The sequence below is a fragment of the Zootoca vivipara genome, chromosome 7 (assembly GCF_963506605.1).
Source record: "Zootoca vivipara chromosome 7, rZooViv1.1, whole genome shotgun sequence".
Classification (NCBI taxonomy): domain Eukaryota; kingdom Metazoa; phylum Chordata; class Lepidosauria; order Squamata; family Lacertidae; genus Zootoca; species Zootoca vivipara.
This window is the reverse complement of record NC_083282.1, coordinates 66,060,253-66,076,661: the sequence shown is the minus strand read 5'-3', so window position 1 is coordinate 66,076,661 and position 16,409 is coordinate 66,060,253. Positions and strand designations below refer to the sequence as shown.

The 16,409-nt window shown below is 39.5% G+C and overlaps 2 protein-coding genes across 8 annotated transcripts in view; one reads left to right on the top strand and one right to left on the bottom strand.

The window, feature by feature from the left end:
• RBM39 (RNA binding motif protein 39) overlaps positions 1-11,141 on the top strand; it is a 34,027-nt gene extending 22,886 nt beyond the window's left edge. For all 7 annotated transcript variants that reach the window (XM_035121955.2, XM_035121961.2, XM_035121957.2 and 4 more), the window contains 9 exons: positions 751-888; positions 1,620-1,685; positions 2,874-3,078; positions 3,993-4,070; positions 5,794-5,826; positions 7,932-8,007; positions 8,114-8,219; positions 9,339-9,417; positions 10,653-11,141. In XM_035121955.2, coding sequence (XP_034977846.2) covers positions 751-888; positions 1,620-1,685; positions 2,874-3,078; positions 3,993-4,070; positions 5,794-5,826; positions 7,932-8,007; positions 8,114-8,219; positions 9,339-9,417; positions 10,653-10,753 — 882 coding nt within the window. In that variant the 3' untranslated portion in view covers positions 10,754-11,141. The remainder of the gene's footprint in view (positions 1-750; positions 889-1,619; positions 1,686-2,873; positions 3,079-3,992; positions 4,071-5,793; positions 5,827-7,931; positions 8,008-8,113; positions 8,220-9,338; positions 9,418-10,652) is intronic.
• Positions 11,142-13,084: 1,943 nt separating this feature from the next.
• ROMO1 (reactive oxygen species modulator 1) lies at positions 13,085-16,401 on the bottom strand. The gene is made up of 3 exons (XM_035121969.2): positions 16,270-16,401; positions 14,573-14,703; positions 13,085-13,441 (listed from the first exon to the last, which is right to left on the bottom strand). The coding sequence occupies exons 2-3, from the start codon at positions 14,701-14,703 to the stop codon at positions 13,333-13,335; spliced, it is 240 nt and encodes a 79-aa protein (XP_034977860.1). The 5' UTR covers positions 16,270-16,401; the 3' UTR covers positions 13,085-13,332.
• Positions 16,402-16,409: the final 8 nt, after the last annotated feature.

Sequence of the window (16,409 nt, the reverse complement as noted above, 5' to 3'; positions counted from 1 at the left end):
ATCGAGTCCTTACATTCCATTCTCAACTCTGGATAGATCTTAAGTGTCATTTAGGGTTATACAAGAACCTTGAATATGTCCAGTATATTTTTGACTTCTTTTGTTTGAGTTTGTCAACCTGTGCCATACCTCGAAGTGCTGTTGAAGATTAGGGGACTTTCAAAAGTTGTTTGACTAAACAATGATTGATAACAGATAAGAAACAGAGATGGCAGATAAAAAAGTTTATGAGAATAAACTAGCATGCCTATTTGCAAATTTAAATGCCATCTACTTGAATATTATTGTTAATAGTAATAGTAGTATATTTCTTAATGCTTGTGCCTAGTTATTTACAATAAACAGTGCTTGATAGTAGACCAAAAGGTGGAAATCACTTCTAATTTATCAACAGTTGCATTTTTAAGATGGTGAATGCTTAGTTAAAATTTGTTTGGCACTAAAAATACTGGTGATGACAGCAAACTCCTACTCTTGAATCATTGGAAGTCCCTTTTTTTAGTATTTATTTTTGAGTGCACTAAACTTACAGTGAGTTGGGGGGCTTCTGCTAATATGCATGCTTTATTTGTTTTTTGCTTAATGTAATAATACAATTTTTGAACTTGCCCTAATCTGTAGTGCACCCCCCCTCTCACACTCACAGTTTTTGAATACAGTCTGAAGCATTCCTCAGTTAAATGTGGGACAGTTAATGGTTAAACTATATTTAGTAATGTGGATTGTTTCTATTTGGGGTAACTTTTCTAGGCAGAGAAAAATCGAGCGGCAGCAATGGCTAATAACCTACAAAAAGGAAGTGCAGGCCCCATGAGACTGTATGTGGGATCATTACACTTCAATATAACTGAAGATATGCTTCGTGGAATCTTTGAACCTTTTGGGCGGGTAAGTTTTTTAGTTCATTGGGGACAACTGCACCTAGTAGTAGTGACAGAATTATGAATTCCTGAATGGTTTAATTGGCTAACTTCCTTACTCTGATTTTAAGAAATGTTAGTTCAAGTAGAAATAAACACTGCATATATTCATTTGATCCTAAAGACCAGTCTTGATTGAGTAACTTGCAGTTGCACTTCTATAGTAGTGGATGCCAAGTTGCGTAGACTGCTATCTTAGCCGATTGTAAAAATTGAAATAATATTTCATCTGTCTAACTGCAATATTATTCTGGTTTGTGCTTTCAACGACACTGTGATAACATCAAACTGTGGTCTGGCACCATGGGAACAAATCTTGTGCTCCCTTTCCCCCTCACACTCCCCAGTTTACAGTCCCAGTTTTCAGGAAATATCATAATTAGAAGGTTTGCTTGTAACTGCTGTTGATGGTTTGCCTCAACCAGCAAATGAGTAAGCAGAGTGTCTGAGAACGGAGCACTTAGGAATAGCACAAAAGTATGATTTTTTAGTGTTATGTGTGACACACCTATTCTTAAGGATTTCACGATCCAAATCTTGAGGATTTCAGGGGAGCTATTAGAACATTCTGTGCATATTCCAATTTGCATTATAATCCTGGACAAACAGACTTTGTTTTCTTCTACATCCTTTTCTATAAAATAAGAATTGATGAAAGTAGGTTTTATATACAGTACTAATTGGTACTGGTCTTTTCAGATTGAAAGCATTCAGCTGATGATGGACAGTGAAACTGGACGTTCCAAAGGATATGGATTTATTACTGTAAGTTTATAAAGTTTATTGTGGCAAATAGGTTCTACTGATGTCAATGAAATATATTGTTTCCAAGTGAAAATTCTTAGATCTTAAGATGTTCTGATTTTTTAGACTTTTGTGATCCTTAACTTAGTTTCAGTTTACATGTGTAAAATTACAATATGTACCACACTTTTTATAATGTGCCCTGAAAGAAGTTGAAGATATTTTAAGTCATAAACATGAATACCGTATATTCCGGCGTATAAGACGACTGGGCGTATAAGACGACCCCCAACTTTTCCAGTTAAAATATAGAGTTTGGGATATACTCACTGTATAAGAAATACGGCCCGGCGTATAAGACGACCCCTGGCTTTTGAGAAGACTTTCCTGGGTTAAAAAGTAGTCTTATACGCAGGAATATACTGTAATTCTGAAAGTTAGGTACTAAGCCCCAGGTTTTGGGTATGTTCACAATGGTAGAATAATTCCAGTTTTCTTTAAACATGAGCAACCACTGCTATTGTACTGGACTTAAAGTTGGAGTGTGAAATGAAGATAGCTGCTTCACTACCAGATAGTGGCGTTCAGTAGACTACAGTCATATCTTGGATCCTGAATGCCTTGGTACACAGACGTTTTGGCTCCTGAATGCTGCAAACCCGGAAGTGAGTGTTCCGGCTTGCATACGTTATTTGGAACCCAAATGTCCGATGGGGCTTCTGCAGCTTTGGTTTCCGAACATTTTGGAAGTTGAATGGACTTCCGGAACGGATTCCGTTCGACTTCCAAGTTACAACTGTATGTTGCTGTGTTGATAAAAGCAAATTGAAAATGAAAGGATGGAGGCAATATTGTCCATAGACAAGTATGCAACTCCTCAAGTTACATAAAATTACTAAATGCAAACGTCAAGTTGACAAACACTATAACCCTTTAAACCTGATGGAAGTATGCCAGTGGTTGCTCATGTTTAAAGTTAGTTTGTGCTCCCATGTAAATGTCTGTATCTCTGGGTTTTATAGCAACAACAACAAAAAATCAAATACATTGTGGCTTCTGTCACACTAAACCAGTTATTTGAAGGGTTCTGGTATTAGCTTTATGACTGAAACTTAATAGGATGTAGGTCATTTTTAAAAAAATAATAAATGCTGAAATAAAAGTCTGCCAACAGCTGTATTTTAAATGACCATAGATTAATTTGTTTAGTTTTCAGATTCTGAGTGTGCTAAAAAGGCCTTGGAACAACTAAATGGGTTTGAACTAGCTGGCAGGCCAATGAAAGTAGGCCATGTAACTGAACGTACAGATGCATCCAGTGCTAGCTCATTTTTGGACAGCGATGAACTGGAAAGGACTGGAATTGACTTGGGAACAACTGGCCGTCTTCAGTTAATGGCAAGACTCGCTGAGGGTAAGTATATTTGTAAAAAGCATAGTACATATTTTCTTCTAAGGTATTTTTAGCATAACACTACACTACATACTACTATTATGATTTCAGTCTTAAAGGAAAGCTCACTGCCAAGCTTTTCTAGCTGTGGGACATAGTCATCTCCATGTTGTAGACCTTCTAGTTTGGCTACATTGATTCCCAAGACTTTAAGCTAGTTTGCATACAGTGCTTAAACCATGATTTAATACTATGGGGATGAAGTGAACAAACCTAAGGCTGCACTTCCTATTTCTCTTACCACCTCCTGTGCAGCTGGGAAATAAATGCCTGCTGCATTTGCTTTGAGTTTCGTGAATCCTAGCTTGTCATGAGGTGCTAATCAGAATCAAGGTTTAAAATAAACTTGTAAGCTCCAAAAGTCAGTAAACTTTAAACCATGGGTAATGAAGCTGGCTTTAACTAATCAGAGTTTTTTTTAATTAAACTGCTGTCTGGAAATTAAACATACTCTCGCTACGAGAAGCCAAGTTACAGGGAACCAGGCAGAGGGCCTTCTCGGTATTGTGGCACCCACCCTGTGGAATGCCCTCCCACCAGAAGTCAAAGAGAATAACAATTACCAGACCTTTAGAAGGCATCTCAAGGCAGCCCTGTTTAGGGAAGCTTTTAATGTTTGATGGATTTCTGTATTTTAGTATTTTGTTGGAACGCCCAGAGTGGCTGGGTATAAATAATAAATTATTATTATTATTAACACAGCAGAAGTCTCCCCAAACCATGTGGAAGTGGGAGGGGAGAGCTGTAAAGCTAGTAGCTTTGATTGGGCTCATTATAGGTTGTACTTGTAGCACAAAACCATTTTTCATAATTTTAGTATCCTAGTTAAATGTAGAGCCTGTAGTACAAAATAGATTAATGGCTTTCTGTTCCAGGTACTGGCTTGCAAATTCCTCCAGCTGCACAGCAAGCTCTTCAGATGAGTGGATCATTAGCATTTAGCGCTGTAGCAGGTAAAATTGCTTTTTCTAAGTACTGTAATCTGGAAGTTATTATTAAGGAAGATAACTCACCTATTGATTATGATATGTTAGCTGATTTGCACAATCACAGCAATTTTCTGTATCACTTTATTTCATTTATTTCAACTATATACCACTTAGTCACAGAAATTGCGGTACAATCAGATTACAAAAGTAGCAGTGAATAAAATTTTATGCAGGAAATAAAATTAATCATAAAAACAGAATGTATTTAAATGCCTGCTGAAATAGAAAGGTTTTCAGGCACCTGAAATTCAACTATCAGAGGGCCCTGTATAATATCAGTTGTGAGGGAGTTCTACAGAATCAGGCCCACAATACTGAATGTGCATCTCCTGAGGGATATGGACTGCGGATTTGAACCACGGGAGACCACTAAAACTGATTACTCTGAAGATCTCAGAGATCAGGCAGGGATATAAGGTATCCTGGGCTCAGAATATTAAGGGCTTTGTAAACTATACAAGAACCTTGAACTTGGCCTAGTAACATGGACAGCCAGTGCGAGTTTTGAAGTGCCAGATTTATGTGCTGATGATAATCTGTCCCTACTGGCATTCTAGCCACAGTATTTAGCAGCTGCTGGAGCTTCTAGACTGAACATCATCATCATCAATATTATTTATACATACATACATACCTCGTCCAAGGATAGCCCCACATAGAGAACATTGTAGTAATGAGAATTGAGGCTACTAGTGATCAGGCTATCCCTGTCTTAAGAACAGCCATAGTTGATAACCATAGCTTGTAAAAGGCACTCCTAGTCACTGAGTCTACCTGAGCCTAAAGTGACAGAGAACCCCCAAATTATGAACCTGTTCTTTCAGAGAGAGCATACTCATGTCCATAATAGGCAGGAGGCCAATTCCCCAGTCATGGGAACCATTATTCCACAGTGCCTTCTTAGGCTCCTCATCCAGTTTCCTACTTTGCCCAGTGGTCCATTTCATGTTTAACTTCTCCTGATTCAGATATTGTGGAGATTAGAGCTGCATGTCATCAGCATACTGATGATACTTGGCCCCCAAACTCCTCATGACTGTTCCCAATGGCTTCATATGGATGCATTGGCAACAAGATTCTGCTCTGCAGCACACCATAGCACAAAGACTGGGGCCCAAGACATGATATCCTAACTCTATTCTGTATTGAATCACCGCCAACACAACAGGGAGATCACTTGACTAAGCTATTGATGCTTTAAATCAGGACAGTTATTGAATGATTGCTGATTCCTGACTTGCAGCATGAGCTTTCAGTATTAAATTCTACACACATTATTATCCCATCACTTTTATGGATGTTAGTTATGTGGTTGTCAAGACCTTTATGTAGTGGTTGCATGTACAGCTTTCTGCCTTATGTTGCTGTATCTCACATTTGTCCTGTGATGAAGATTAAAACTGCTCCTGCTTGTCCTTGTCCTGTTTTCTGCTTTGGTGTCCAGCCTCTGATTTAATGGCTCAAATGACTGGCTGACTCAGATATACAGAACACATTTCACATAACCAGTCTTGAATTGCTTGTGAAATTATCATATGACCTCTTTCTTTTATTGCTTCTTGTCTGCTAGCTTATGCATGCACAGTGACAAATTTTCATAGAGGAATGGTTGGTACTAAGGGATGTGTGAGAGAAATTTGTATTCCAAATGTTACATTAAAATGTTCTCTGCAATATTTTTCTTTAGATTTACAGACACGACTTTCACAGCAGAGTGAAGGTGAGACTGATTTTGAATATAGTTGTAAATGGCTAGAAAGACAGGCAAATACAATTCTACCTGCTTGAGAGCAAGAGCAAGTGCGCCTTACTACCCGTGAGAGGAACTCTTAGAAGCTTTAGACCAGGGGTCAGCAACCTTTTTCAGCCGTGGGCCAGTCCACTGTCCCTCAGACCATGTGGTGGGCTAGACTATATTTTGAAAAACAATGAATGAATTCCTATGCCCCACAAATAACCCAGAGATGCATTTTAAATAAAAGCACACATTCTACTCATGTAAAAACGTGTTGACCATCAGTGGACCGGATTGAAAAGGCAATTGGGTCGCATCCAGCGCATGGGCCTTAGGTTGTCTACCCCTGCTTTAGACAGTTCCCAACAGTTTGGATAAGAAAAGATACAGCATTAATTTCTCCTGTTTCTTTCCCTGTCCAAGCCACAGACAAGAGAAAACTTCCACTGCTTTCAGCCTATCATGCTTGGCTATGGAACTTGAGAAATTGGTAGCAAGGAGAAATGGATGCTCACCTAGTTAAGATAGGGTGATATCAGTGGATCCAGTATGAAGATGACATTTGAGCTTTTGTCTTTTGTTAAAGTAAATAATAAAACACTGGATTGGATGGAAAATGTTTATTTCTATTTTCCAATTCTTCTAAAAGAATTTCATTTTTCACCAATTCTGGTGTGGATGTGCTGACACTCAAAAACCTATACATACACTACTGGGATTTTGGGTGTAGTCTTATAACTGTTCTCAGACAGTCCACTCAGTTGTACTCTAGTTGTTCCTGAACCATTTCTGAGTTGGATCTAAATTTTGTAAAGCATAGGCTCTTTTGATCTAAGGACATTTATGCAAGCTTATTTGTCTGGTCCAGGATGAAGGAAGAAATAAACAGTTGACAGTCTCCCTAGTTAAAGGAGCCATGTGTTGTTTTATTGGAGCCCCTTTGACCCCCCTCCCAAAAAGGGGGCATTATTTACTACTTTTAGTAGAGCAAAATGTATGTGCAATATTCAAATAACAAACACTGCCAATGGAAGCCTTTTCAGGAACTTATCCTTATCCAAAATTGGTTGTGGGGCAGGGCGGGGAACACCCTGGAAACTGCACAGGGGGAGAAAAAGACAGATCATTGCATCAGAAATTCCAACAGAGCAATCTGCTTAGCACAATGTTGAATTTCTCCCTATATGTTTCAGACAGTATCTTGTCCTCAGAAATGGGGACGGGAGTAGGCCTATTGAAGTTAATAAGGCATGTTTAAATTAGGTTCATTAACTTTTGGCACCTCTGCTCTAAGTAGGACTTAGTTTAATACAACCCGTGAATTCAGATAGCTGTTCAAATTACTTAGTGTTTCTTGACAGGGACATAATGCAGTCAGTTTACTTGTTAGCACAAGGCTCAACAAATTGAATTGCAAATATACCTCCTTGCCCATTTTAAAGGCTTTGAAGTAGAACTCCAGTTTTTTAAAATTTGAATGGGAAAGACTGCTTATTAGGAACTGTATTCTTGCAGCAAAATCATACAGTCATACCTTGTGTTACAGACACTTCAGGTTGTGCACCGCACGAACCCAGAAGTACCCGAATGGGTTACTTCCGGGTTTCGGCGCTCGCACAGAAACGCTAAATCATGCTTTGCACAGAAGCGCCGAATTGCGATGCGCAGATGTTATGCTGCAGGTTGCGAACGCTGCTGGTTGCGAACGCTGCTGGTTGTGAACGTGCCTCCCGCATGGATCACATTCACAACCCGAGCGTTCACTGTATTTTGTAAACCTTTGTTTTCTATTTTATAACAATGTATTATGATAAATTTGCCCTGGTACTTTTAAAGTCTTAGTTGTAATCTGAGGGTGGAATTCAACTGTGATATTACAAACGTTCTGCCTGTGCAAGTGTATCAGCTTGCCAGGGGGACCATTCTGCCTCCGCTGGCATGCCTCTCGCAGCCAGTTGCGGAGGAGGGAAAGAAAAGAAGAAAGTCTGTTATGCACAAGGCTTCTACTGACAGGGCTTTTAGGCATATCCCAACCTGAATTTTGTGCTTCTTAAAATAAGGAGAAACTTACTCTACACTTTCTTCTCCAGTGTTGGCAGCAGCTGCTTCTGTACAACCACTTGCAACACAGTGCTTCCAGCTCTCCAATATGTTTAATCCTCAAACGTAAGTTAATCTCTCTCTCTCTCTCTTTTGTAAAATCTGTTTTATTTCTCTATTTTCAGTATACATATGAAGAATAATTAATTTATTGTATTGTCTTACTCTTCAGTGAAGAAGATGCTGGCTGGGATACAGAAATTAAGGATGATGTGATTGAGGAGTGTAACAAACATGGAGGCGTTGCCCATATTTATGTAGACAAAAATTCAGCTCAGGTATGTTGATTAAATCAGTACCCAAAGGTGGTAACTTCTATCTGTTCCTTTACTTCTACAATATGTGGCTATACTACTGATAGAACGGTCAAGTACTTGGGAGCATTTTATGTTCTACAAACAGACCAAACTAAAGTATGCTCTGTGTTATGCCAGAAAACTGTTACTCAGTTGTCAGTGAACAAATGTCTATACAGACATTGATTCAATTACTATTTACATCATTGCAAGGTTAAAATACATGCTTATGAATCCTGAATCACTAGCTGCAAAGAATATAGGTTCAGTAAGTACTGCATGGACACAGTAATTCAGTTTTACTAGCAAACCAGAGGTTTAGAGTAACCTCTTTTCAACCCTGGGAGGTGCGTGGGGTGTGTTCACGTGCACCACACCACAGCTGACACACAAACATGTCATGACACACAGTTTGGAAAGCTCTGCCATAGACCATCTCAGTTAAAGGAAAAAAGATGATACTCTGAAACCTAAATGAGATTTGCATGCACCTAAAACTTTTATGGGGAACCTGTAGAACTCCAGATGTTGTTGAACTCCCAACCTGCCTCAGCCAACATGGCTAGTGGTCAGAGATGATGGGAATTGTAGTCCAGAAACAATTGAAAGGCCACAGATTCCCCAGCTCTGCCCTACAAGATCATGTAGGAATGCTCCTTAATCTAGTTCTGCTTTCAGATGCACAGGTGGCTATGTGCTCACCTTTGGCTGATATGCCAGATATAACCCTTCCTGATGAAACTGGACCATGCCAGTCTTTCAATCCTTAGTTACCTCGTGCTTTTTGTGGCACTGCCCTTGAAAAGCTTTTGGAAACTTCAGTTGGTACAAAATGCTACCATCAGACTTTTGTCTCAGGTTAAACATTCAGAACAAATTACTTTTTCTTTTTTTATTGCAGGATGTATTTTAGCATAAGCTGCCTTGAATTAACTTCGTGCAGAAAAGGCAGGATATAAGTATATTAAATTAATTTGATGGATTAAAATATTTGTTCATATTTAATCGGTAGTTTTGTTCCAACAACTTGAATTGTTGATTTCTGTTGAATCTGCAAGTGAAAGGTTCTGTTAAATGCAGTTAATGTTGTTTGTATTTCAGGGTAATGTGTATGTCAAATGCCCTTCAATAGCTGCAGCAATTGCAGCTGTCAATGCATTACATGGAAGGTGGTTTGCAGGTATGTGACTTAAAGTTGTTGTTGTTGTTGTTGTTAGAATTTATATACCGCCATATTACCCTCAGGTAATGTTTGCCTTGTTGCTGTCTAACATAGGTAATAGGTACTGTATAGATAAACAGGTGGGACTTTGAGAAATAAATAGTGAGGAGAGTTGTTTTTTAGACCACCACCTAAAAAACTAGGTAATCACAAGTACTTGGGCGAAGTGGTATATCAATTTGCAGGCTTCCACTGAGAACCACAGCATCTCCACCATACTTCCTACAAATTTATCTTCAGAGCTAGTAAGCCAGTGCCCTTAGAACACATGTTGATTTGAGTTCTAATACTTTAAATTGTCTAGATTGATGATTTGCAGTTGAACTCAGATGGGATTGATATTTTGGGGAAGAAGGTTATTTGTGTAGTAGCACTTGGGTAATTGCTGGGTGAGATATAAAACCCTTCCACCTGTTTTCAGTTTGACATCCCTTACCCAGGATACTTTCCCAACAATTTTATTACAAGAGGATCAACAGTTCCATTTAAGTTTAATGTAGCCTTTGATGCCCCATCCTTCTTTGCCAGGCATATCTTTGTACGTTACAGCAGTGGTTTTCAACCAGTGTGCCGTGGCACCCTGGGGTGCCTTGAATGATGGTCAGGGGTGCCATGGGCAACACTGGCCTCTGTCCCTCTTTCTTTCTCTCCCCCTTCTGATGGCTTCTTGCGTCTCTGCCTCTCTAAGGCTTGCATAGCTGTTTGTTGCAGCAGCCCCAACTACAAGCTCCCCAGGCGAATGGTTTCTCTGGGGCTAGTCAGGGGATGCTTCCCAGGCCCCTGTGAGGCAGTGTGAGGAGGCAGCTTTCCCTGCAGCACACCTGACCATCATTCAAGGCACCCCAGGGTGCCACGGCACTCTGGTTGAAAACCCCTGCCTTATTCACTGATATTTTACTATTAACTTACTGTAACCTTAATATTTTTTCATTGGACTGGCTAACAAGTTCTAATTCTGGAAATTATTGCTCTTGTTGGACAGAAGATTTTAATGGTTTTTTTCCTGCTTTTTGTTGTTGAAAACCTCCCTGAGCATTGCAGATGCATTGTGAGGATAGAAGTTTTCTAAAACAATAGTCCTTGGAGGTCTTGTAATGAACTTCATAGGTGTTGCACATTTCTCATTTTGTCCATTCTTGTTTAAAAAGTAAATAAGAATTTTAAGCCGTTTCCCCCTCTCTCATTTCTTTTAGGTAAAATGATCACAGCAGCGTATGTACCACTTCCAACATACCACAACCTTTTCCCTGATTCTATGAATGCAACCCAGCTCTTGGTTCCTGCTCGGCGATGAAGATGGATTTAGTCAGTTTTGTACATAGCTATTTTTGAAGGAAGACTTGAGTTACCTTTTTAATTAGAAGAAAACAAAAGGAAAGGCTGTAAAGTCCTTTCGTGTACATTTCCTGTTACTTTTAAACAAAAAACAAAAAAATAGAGTAAGCAGGAATGCTGTGTGTTCGTTCTCTTGATTAGCATTCCCACTGTATACAAAGCTGACTACTTGTTCTGCCTTGTAATTCTTGTACATTTAGAACATTTGGCTAAAGTGATCTGTAGGAACAGATGTAGCTCATAGAAAAGATTTTTCTGTAAAAGGTGGACAGGACATAATTTTTAATGTTTCACAAGCCTTTTCTTTTAATGCAGGTATTACATTTTACATTCACCTAAATGTAGATGCTCTGCTAAAGGTTAATATCAGATTTAACTGGACATATTTAGTGTGTTTTGTATGGATCAAAAATTTGAGAGGCTACTGAGTGATTTCTTTGGCCAGCTGTTCTGCTCACTTAATGTTGACCAGTTGGCAAAATTGGGAGGATTATAGATGATTTTATTTCTAGATGGTAACTTTTGATTGTCTCTGTAAAAGTTTCTTGTAAATAAGGTGTAAGGTGTGTTTAGAATTCCAAACAAAGCTATCTCTGCATTTCCAGATTAAAGTTCCATTGATTGCAGGGAATGTACCTAAGTTTGAAAGTTGAAGTAGGAAATGCAGGAATATATTTTGTCTGGTTGCATATAATCTGCTCTTTTTTAAGCTCTGTGAGCTCTGAAATATATTTTTGGGTTACTTCAATGTGTTTGACAAAACAGCTTGATATTTCTATCAACAAATGACTTTCATATTGCAATGATCTTTGTAAGAACCACTCAATAAAATTCTCCTAAAGGCCTCCAAAAGCATTATTTTTGAGAACTCAAATTAGGTGCAGCCAGAAAAATGCAAATTATGAATAGTTTGGTTCAAAATGCTGGAAAATCAGCAATAGTTTGAACTTCTCTTTCCCTCCCTCCCTCCACCTTAGTGCAGTTTTTCCTTACACATATCCACCAGAATTTCTTACAGTTTAAAAACCAAGCTACATTTGTCACGGTGTAGAGGGTGGGCCCCTAACCACCTTGGGCCTACAGGCACATTTGGAATTTTAGGAGTGTTTGCATGACCACAGATTGACTGCTGCTGTTACTAAATGTTGGAAGCATACGCAGCTGTCATCTCTTGCCATCTCGAGTGATTTTTAAAAAAACATGAAAGACATGGGGCACATGTTCACCAATGGAGATGGAAAAACCTAGTGAGGCCTGCCTGTTAGTTGGAGCAGTGTACTACTCTGCTCAGCACAGGAAGTGCAGAAGCAAGTCCCTACCCAGTGTTGTATCATATCTTACTCCTCACAATGACCCTGATGGCCTTTTCTTCTGGACTCTATAATTTCTATGTGGATGGCAAAGGTTGCGGTACTTATGACTCCCATGTGTCAATTCCAGGGAACTTAGGTTCACCTCTCTGCCACTAACAGCCATGCAGCTGGTAAAGCTCAAATTGCAACATAGGTTATTTAGGTGATATGGTATCCTATCTGTAAAGTGTGTGGCCCTTGACAACTGATTGAAAGCTCTTAACCCCACATTTTTAAACTAAAAGTTTTGTTAATTTGGTTATATTTTGAGAAGGCTATGCTGAGACAAATTTGAAACTAAAAATGAATTATTTTATAAGTGACAACATGTGGTTGGGCGACACCCTATATAACTATGCCTATTAAGTGAAAATAGTTAATAATCTCTGGAGAATATGCCAAATCAATTCACAACATACCCAAACAAGTTCTCATTATTTATCCCCCTCAAAGGCATAAGAGGGCCTGAGCTCCCCTTCTATAATAGTAGTGATCCAATCCTACAGTAGTGAGTTCTTGTTATCGCCAAGTGGAAAGCTATGGACTTCTTTAAACTTGAAATGAAAATTATTTTTACTCTTCCAGAATAAGTGCAACTTAAACATGAAAGTGTTATTAGGCTTACACTGCAAAAGCTTGGTACCAACTTCTTTTGATTATCCATGCAATGATTCAAATTAATGCTGGCCCAATCCAAATTGTTTTGCAAGTCATTCTATAAACAGTTTCACATACACACTTTTGCCCAATTTTATTTCACCTCCATAAACTTGGGATTTTTGCAAAAATTCAAGCCTCCCTGGTTTGGCTTACAAAATCAAAGACAGAAGATTCCTTTGATAAACAATCAATGGCTGATCTTTTAATACACTAATCATACCCACACAGGAAACACTTGATACCAATTAAAAAGCAACTTCTAATAGGTATGATTCCTATAATTGATCATTTATTTGAGGTCACATCCATGGAGATTCATTGTATATAGAGATTCCATTGCTTCTAAATCTCCACTGCCTTTGCCACTTTTGTTGTGGAGAAAAAGATTTACAAACTCTTGCTACAGTAATAAAGGCCGAAACTTAACTTGATGGATTATTCAATCTTGGTGCAGAGATTTTTACTCTACTACATAGCAGAACTTCCAACTTGCAGGGGCATTGGTCTTCGTGATAGAAAAGTAACATTAACAGCGGATTCCCATGCCAATTGCCATAAATGTCCCAAAAGTTCCACCACTCTGCATCATGGTTTTGCCAACACCACCCATCAGTTCTCGCCCTCTCATGCCAAACCTAAAAGAGAAGAAACAATGACAGAGGTGGTTACTTCCCACAATAATGGGAAAATTTGTGTCTGTTCCTGGGAAATGAAATCAACAAAAAAAACTTAACTAATTTTGAGTGGGTACTTTGGAGTGACCTATACAGCAAGTTAGCTCATAGTAAACACGGGGTGGTCTGCCAGCCAGTGCAACTTAACAAACAGAAGTAAAGGTAAAGGGACCCCTGACCATTAGGTCTAGTCGTGACTGACTAGGGTTGCAGCGCTCATCTCGTTATTGGCCGAGGGAGCCGGCGTACAGCTTCCAGGTCATGTGGCCAGCATGACTAAGCTGCTTCTGGCGAACTAGAGCAGCACACGGAAACGCCGTTTACCTTCTTGCTGTATTTATCTATTTGCACTTTGACGTGCTTTCGAACTGCTAGGTTGGCAGGAGCTGGGACCGAGCAATGGGAGCTCACCGTGTCGCAGGGATTCGAACCGCTGACCTTCTGATCAGCAAGCCCTAGGCTCTGTGGTTTAACCCACAGTGCCACCTGAGTCCTAACAAACAGAAGTACTTCCCATAAACTAAACTCCAAAGAGAAGAAGTTAATGATAGCAGGTCATTTGAGAAAACACATATTTTAAGATTTACTATTAACCCCAAACCCCATCCTTTACTTTGTATATACAGTATACACCAACACAGTTTAAGTGTACAAAGTTTTAGTACTAATTATTCTCCAGTAGAAGTGATTTCTACAATAGATTTTATCTAAAGCTTTATACTCATGAATGTGTCTTGCTCTCAGAAATATACAGGAATGCAGTCATGATATGTTATCTGGCAACAATCCACAGAATAGGTGGGGAAGTAAGCATAAAAGATTGTTAACTACAGGCGGTGGCCATTTGGGGCACGTCCAATTGACACGCAATTGCCAACGCATGGGTCCTTATGGACTTGGAAGAGTGCAGACCATGGCCGTAATGAGGGTGGGACACACTTATATCTGCATCTCTGACTCACGCTGGGCTGCAAACAGAATCCCTGCTCAAAATGGTTACCGCCTCTGATACGATCATATAGCACTAGGCTAGGAAAGGTAACGAAGGTTCTTCTTAGGATTTATGTTGCATTCAACTACATTCCAACATACCTGAGACAAGAAAATGTGCCGAACAGTGCACCTGCTGCCATACCAACAGCAAAGCCCATCATGAAGCCCATTTTCACTCTGTCAAAGCAACTGGGTTGGGATTGGCCATATGGCCCCACTGTCACAGGCATCTAAAAATATAAAAAATACTTTAAACAATATCGCTTCCATGCAGAAGATAATCCTCATCTGCAGTGTGGATGGATTACTCCAAATATGAAAGTGTGATCAATGTACATGACTGTTATGAATAACAGGTGAAAAAGAAGTCCCTGCACCAATAAGTATTTTATTGGTTTTCAACAGTAGTACCATAGGAATTCATAATTTGATTTGCTTCATACAAAATAAAACTTGCTACAAATGTCTCTTTTTATGGAAGTTGTAATGGATGTGGGGGATGTGTAATGGGGAAATGTGGTCCTATTTAGATCACAAAGGTTCCCTCAAAATGCCCCATGGAGGCAAATGAGTTGAACATGCAGTAAGCCCTACCTGTGTGAAGATATGGCACTAAACCTAGTACTTTAGTTTCCTGCACTAAACCTAGTACTGTATTATTCTAGTCACCACATTTTCTTTGGGATCGCCAATCAACGTGTGATAGAAATGTACAAAGGATGAATGCAAGTCAGTTAAGGACTAGGCTGAAAACAAGCACTTTGGACTCAACATTAATTTTTTTTAAAAAAGTTTTAATTTCAATTTACAATAAATAATAAAGAACTGTTCCAAATCAACTTCGTTGAATGAACAGCAACTTTGAAATGAACTATAAACTTTGAGATTTTAAGCTATTTTCATTTACTACCCTGTTTGGTCTCTTAAGAAATATTTAGACAAAGTTCTATTTTACAACTGTTTAAATTCTTAAATGTTTAAATTAAGGAGCAATACTTTCCCACTAGGTAACACTTGTAGCAGTTCAGTAGTTTAGCAAGCAGAAGTTCAAACACACAAGTTGCCAAACAATCCGAAATCAAAAGGGCCTGACAACAGGCAAACATATTGTTAACATTAGCTTGAAGGATATATACAGTATCCCCACTGAATCTTCCACGGAGTTCAACTGGCTTAGCCATTATTTGTAATATTGTGCAATGTAGACCTTGAACTCGTAGACGCTTACATAATGCTTTTTATATTAAAAAAACACCAAAAAAGCCAGCAGCGTAGCCATTCTAATTTAAAGATCAAAATTCCTATATTCTTGCTTAACTCTTGTGCGAGTATCAGCATTTTCCTCCAATATGGAGAAACGGACCAGTTTCTGGAAACATTGCCGCTTTTAAAGGGATACAGAGAGGAAAAGAGAAATAATTCACAAAAGACCGACACATCTTTGTTGGGGATGCGGGGGGGTGGGGCGCAATAAAATAGGCTCAAGAATAACACGCGTGACTTTAGAATTTTAAGGTTACGTGGCAACGAACACTGAGGTCTTTAAATATCGTACGTTTAAGGGCGCGCGTATCTTTCTGTCCCACTTGCTTATTGAGTTTCTCAGTTTCGCTGAAACCACAAAGGCGGAGAAAGGCTCGGGACACGAGAACAACGCAAACAGCGGCATCGCTATGGCAACCTAAAGAGACCCCCACCCGGATACCCAGCGTCAGAAAGCCCACCCTGGACCATCTCGCTCTCTGGGCCCGCCTGCAAACAACCTTCGCCCTGCTTCTTCCCTGGTCCCCCCTCACCTCGACCACTCCGTGCCTCGTTAAACCCGAGTTTCCCTCAGCTCGGCCTGCACTTCCGTCGCACTCCGATTACGTCGCAGGAAACGGCTCTCACTGGGGAGGCGAAGAGGCGAGCGTCGTTGTTGCGGGTGCTTGTGGCT

What these genes read in the sequence shown, in the direction of transcription:
- ROMO1 (XM_035121969.2), bottom strand. Translation starts at nt 14,703, where the DNA reads ATGCCTGTGACAGTGGGGCCATATGGCCAATCCCAACCCAGTTGCTTT. An exon ending in GGCACATTTTCTTGTCTCAG is followed by an intron (nt 13,442 to 14,572) that starts GTATGTTGGAAT and finishes CTTCTCTTTTAG; the next exon opens with GTTTGGCATGAGAGGGCGAG.